Source organism: Cydia pomonella, unplaced genomic scaffold (assembly GCF_033807575.1).
Source record: "Cydia pomonella isolate Wapato2018A unplaced genomic scaffold, ilCydPomo1 PGA_scaffold_203, whole genome shotgun sequence".
NCBI classification, from domain to species: domain Eukaryota; kingdom Metazoa; phylum Arthropoda; class Insecta; order Lepidoptera; family Tortricidae; genus Cydia; species Cydia pomonella.
Window position 1 is genome coordinate 458,974 of NW_026907843.1, and position 5,829 is coordinate 464,802.

A 5,829-nucleotide genomic window follows, 5' to 3' on the forward strand; every position below is an offset into this window, starting at 1 on the left:
AGTGAAGTTGACCAACTAGGGCACCACGGACTTTCCTGCCAACGAAGCGCTGGCTGCTTTTCAAGACATGCTGCCCTCAATGACATCATCCGCTGGTCTCTAGCCTCAGTTAATGTGCCGGCTCTTTTAGAGCCGACCGGCATATCCAGAACAGACGGCAAGAGACCGGACGGGATGTCCCTGATTCCGTGGAGTATGGGACGGGTGCTGGTATGGGATGCAACGTGTGTAGACACACTAGCCCCGTCACATCTCCACTGAACTTCCGTGAGGGCAGCGACAGCGGCAGAGGCGGCGGAGAACGCCAAGGTAGGAAAATACAGGGGTATCGGCGCCGAGTACAATTTGGTTCCAATCGGTGTCGAGACCCTTGGTCCGTGGGGCCCTGGCGCTCTGAGTCTCTTCAAAGATCTGTCTAAGAGACTCAGAGACGCCACAGGAGATCAAAGAGCTGGCAGCTTCCTCGCTCAACGCATCAGTCTAACGATCCAGCGAGGAAATGCTGCCAGCGTTTTCGGGACTATGCCGCAGGGACCAATTTTAGATTTATTTTAGATTGATTTTAGTTTTCGTTTACATTATTAATAGTAATAATTACTTTTAAAATTCATTTGATATTACTTTTCACGAAAGATTAAAACTGTGAACTACATAAAAACAATCACAAACATAGGTTAAAAACGCATTTTATAAATTTATAACCATTTCTGCACATAAGCTGAAAAAGTGTGAAAATTGCTTCTAAAAATGCGAATTTTTATTTTAGTCGATCATCGATTTTTTTGTTGCTACTTACAAAAAAATTCATAAACATGATATCCGAGACGCTGTGTACGCACAGCTAATACAGCTATCCCCATTCCCCGCTCATGCTTACACTCATTGAGAGTGAGAGAAGAACCTGAACCCACGGGGCATTAAGACGTCCAATTAATTACAATAGCAATAAAAGTAGAGTAAATATCCAGTTATATTAAGCCCAATAACATGACTGATTCTCAATTATTAATCCAATTAATAGCGCTATTCGAAATGCCGCAACACAATAATAATTACCAAAGACAATAATGGCTTCGGCATGGTTGTTATTCCCACACTTTAGTAGGCGAGCGTTCGCTTTCGACAAACATTTAGTAGACTAAAGATAGCCCAGGAAATTGGTACTTAACGATTACTTGAGCATCGAAACCTGTCTACTTAGTTTGCTATGCTATCCCTATTTCTTCTATCCTATCTTGCCATCCTCCGTCTAACAGCTGTTTATTGGTGAAGGTCAAAAATTATAGCCACAGCAGTTTTAACTGCTTTAGAAATGATTAACCATTTTCTGGGGCTGCTCTACATCTTAAAGTGTGTACTCTAGATTCGTAGCGACTATGCGTTATTGAAGATTGCACTTACACTGGAGTATCTGATGCGATGGCTCGCTTGCGGTCAAAAAGAGATGAAAATACTCCTGCACATTATTCAGGGTCCGTAGTGAAAGTGACGCAAATGTCACTGTCGTATTAATATGGAAGAGTGATAGAGAGAGATGACTAATAATAAATAAATAAAAATTGTTTATTTCGGACCATAATCCATAGAAATTGGTTAGTAATTTAGCTTCTTAAAAAAATCTATGTTAGTCTTACAGGGAACTTAACCTAGTAGGTATTGGGAATAGTCTTACCCTATTTATCCCTCCCAATAATCACATCAACCCAGTATTTTGTGAGCGGGCAGTCGAGGCGATCGACCAACGTCCTTAGCATGCTGTTGCTGCTTCCGCGCACTCTCCCAGGCAGTGAGGCAATTCTTTTTCGCCTTATGGCAAAGAAGTCGTCGGTTCTAGCCTCGGCGAACATACCTGATGCGCTGCAGTGTTTAGGCCGCCTCAACAGCATTCTAAGGACGTTGTTGTATTGCACACGCAGTGTATTGTAAGCCTTCTGTGTAAATCTCACCCACAGGCTGCACGTGTAAAACGTCTGGCAATAAGCCTTAAAAAGTGTCAGTTTTACTTCCTCGTTACAGCGTGCGAACCTGCGGGCGAGCATATTACCTCGTACTGCCAAAGCTCTCCTCTCTCTTTCCACATCCATATCATCACTGAGCTCCCTCGTAATTATATGCCCTAAATATTTAAATTTATCAACTATTTTGAGAGCCACTCCCCCCAGCATGATCTCAGGCAGGGTCTTAGTGTTATACTTACGAGCCTTTAAGATAACGACCTCGCTTTTGCTTGCATTGTAACTAAGACCATGCTGTTGCGCGTAGCTCTCACACAGTCTAACAAGATGTTTGACAGCACTGATTGACGGTCCCAGCACGACCATGTCGTCCGCGTAACTTATATTGTAGAAACACGTTTCGCCTATGTGACATCCGACATGCTCCTTGCTAAGACACTCAATTAGTTCGTTAACATAGAGGTTAAACCGGATTGGGGATGATAATACCCCCTTTCTAACTCCACACTGCAGTCTATACTCGTCCGAGTCAACCCCCGCCCATCTCACCCTATTGACCTGGTTGTTGTACCAATGTACTCTCTGCGTAGACTGGTCCTTTCCAGCTTGCTCCATAGCTTATCATAAACAACCAGGTCAAAAGCTTTGGACAGATCCAGAAAGCATGCGTATATCGGGGTGTCTCTGTCCAAGTAGTACTTGACAGCCTGCTTAAGGCACAAAATTGCACTCTCTGTCGACTAAGCTACGGATCGTTAACGATCGCCATGTTGGCTAAGCAGTAAGCACCCAGAGTCGGCACACCGCGTAGTGGAATCGTAATGAGAGTCACATATGCTGCGACTACTGTTCTGATTTTAAGGGGGTCGTTTAGCAACGAGCTGCAAAATAATTGCTGAAAATAGAGCTAATTTTTCATTAGAGATGCATGAGTTAGCTTGAACGGTGAGTGAGGTCAAAATTAAGCTACGAGATAGTAAACTGATGAATGGTATTGGCAGAGCATGTGAGGTAAGAGTGCGTTCGTTATTCGACATCTAGATTTTTACCAGACTGACTCTGTTTTACTTTACTTCAACTGTTTGAATACGTAGTTATTGATATTTCTATTCCGCACCCACTCATGCGACTTTGCAGCCGTTGTAGTGCGAATTTAACACGTTTGTCGGCCCGATTAGAACTTTAAAATTTGTTAAATATTAGGTCTAGATACGATATGGATCGGATATGTCAGGCGTTTCTTCAAACAAAAACGTGACTTTTAACCTAATATTTAACGTAACTTAAAGTTCGAATCGGGTCGTTTGTCGTTACATTAATTTTTTTCTTAATAGCAACTGTAAATAGACTAGAAAAAAAAATAGCAATTAATAATCTTAATTTCACTAATATTTACATCATAGTCTATAATTAACCTAAGAAAAGAACGGTAACTTAATTAACGTGCTGGAATAATAATTATCAAAGACAATAACGGTAGAGGAGGTCGGTCGACAGAATGGCAATGAGAGTCACGTATGTCGCAACTGGCTCTGATTTTAAAAGGGCTGTTTTACGACTACCCGCAGTCTTAGATCAAAACCAAGTAAGTCTTATTATTTCATGATTAAGCAAACTTGCTTTTCGGGTTGCGAGTTCGTGGTGAATTGTTAAAGGTCCGGGGAGTGGTAGCAAAATCATTGAGGTATAGTACTAGAGTCGGCATCTACAACAAAATGATTCCACACCTCATTGAAGTGCCGGCACTTCATTGCGTTTGTACGTCTCCGATTACTGGCGAGATGCCACGAAAATTTAAAAAATAACAAAAATTTGAAATTCCTTTATGCGTTATGATAATGTATTCTAATAAAATAATATCTTTTAGTATTTGTTGTTATAGCTGCAACAGAAATACATCATCTGTGAAAATTTTCAACTATCTAGCTATCACGGTTCATGAGACAGGCGGACGGACGAACAGCGAAGTCTCAGTAATAGGGTCCCGTTCGACCCTTTGGGTACGGAACCCTTAAAATGATATATTAATTGTCATCTTGCAATTTTTTGAAGTGTTTTTATTATATTTAAAGAATATATTATGTTATAAGCGCGATTTGATTAAAATTGCTATGAGTTCGAGAGTCAAACACAAAAGGTTTTAAGATTATTTTAAAAATTTTAATATCGGCAGTGTCACAAAAGGAACAAAAATCATTACACTTTAATGAAAATAAATAAATTTTAATTTTTTCTTTACAGTACGTATTTAGGCAGAAAATGAACAGTTGTCATAACAGTTTCGCCTCTGAATAGCTTATTATTCTTAAGCTTAATAGTGACAGACGTCAAACGCCGAAAATGGCGGATACAAGTTGTTCTCGATGGCGTGTCTAGTATGTAGTACATTTGCGTCAATGAGCAAAATGTTTATTGTTGTACAATGCAAAGGTAAGTTATAGAAATGTTGTGAAATAATGTAAGTAAAAATAGTTAATGTTAGATGTTGAATCGAATGTACCCAGTCACGGTGGTCGCAAAAATTAAACTGAAAGTAATAAGTTCATTGTAAATTGTTGGGACACTGCGTTTTATACTGACTAATAGACGCATACGCCGCACAAGGCTTTTTACGAGAACATTATCTTCAAATATTGCTAAACGCTAATGTTTAAGGAAATTTAAATTCTCAAGAAAATGCTTTATAGTAAAATTTACCACTCCGGTTAATATTGTGTTTATTTTTATGTAGTTTCTATCTGTCTTTACGCACAAGGCGGTTGAAACCTTTACTCGGGTTCCATTTCCATAAGAGGCATATCATCATTTATCAACTGCTGACATATTGACAACCCCGAATCTAACCAAGAAAATTAAATTAATCATTCCAGTTTTTGTGTGATATTGAAGAGGCAAGGAAATCGATACGGCCGAGAGAACGATGGCATTTGAGATAGGAGGATAACACCAAAACGTTATCTAAATCGAACAGGGATCCAGTAGCTAAAATTAGAATGAAGTGACAAATATGATAAACATTAAAACCACCTAGTAATTTTTTTAGGGCAATAGAGAGGAATAGAAGAGAGAAAATAAGCCTTTTAAATTTTAATCCCCTGCTGAAACTCTATGCAAATTCATAATATAGAATCATACGATCCATATGGACAAGTACAAGGTTTTAACATAAATCAGCGGCTAGTGTTATTTACACAGAACCCGACGAAAAGGAATGAAACCCGAACACTTGGACCCTTAATCTCGATTTATGGCAGGGAAGTTTGAATGTACAAATACAACTGTTTGTAAAGCTATTATTGGCCCTCGGGTCCGATTTCTTGTTAAGATTAGAAGAGGATTGTTTGCCAAAGGTAGGGACGTAGACGATGCTTACTGCGAAGGCGTGATCAGCCTATTTATAGTCATTTTCGGAGTGGTTTATTTTAAGAAAGCGGTTGAAATTGATAATGTGAATGATCTCACGCAACGTCAAAGGTCTCAATTTAATATCTTATTATTAAATATTAGTAGCGTCTTATTCATTAACGTCTAACCAGTTCCTTGAAAATGACATGGTTTAACAAATTATTTTTCATGATTTACTGACATCAGATTGATGAAGGTTTCGGGTGTTCGCTGGATGTGATTGGCAAGGATCAATCATATTTACGGAGATAGATATGATATATATATTTTTTTAGTGAAGTCTAGTTTTGACTAAACCATAGACATAACACATAAGCCACCACCACCACCAGCACCACCAAGTACTGCACCACCACCAGGAAATCGTCAAGTACTACACCGATAGCAAAATGCCTGTCTTTGTCTGCCCATCGATCAGTGTGCTTGTCAAGCTGCTGAAGATATATGAAGAGTATGCTAGGGCACATTG

General features: G+C 39.4%; 1 protein-coding gene across 1 annotated transcript; it reads right to left on the reverse strand.

The window, feature by feature from the left end:
- Positions 1-1,673: 1,673 nt before the first annotated feature.
- Positions 1,674-2,570, reverse strand: LOC133533773 (uncharacterized). Its single transcript, XM_061872818.1, has one exon. It carries the CDS (start codon positions 2,568-2,570, stop codon positions 1,674-1,676), a length of 897 nt encoding a protein of 298 aa, XP_061728802.1.
- Positions 2,571-5,829: the final 3,259 nt, after the last annotated feature.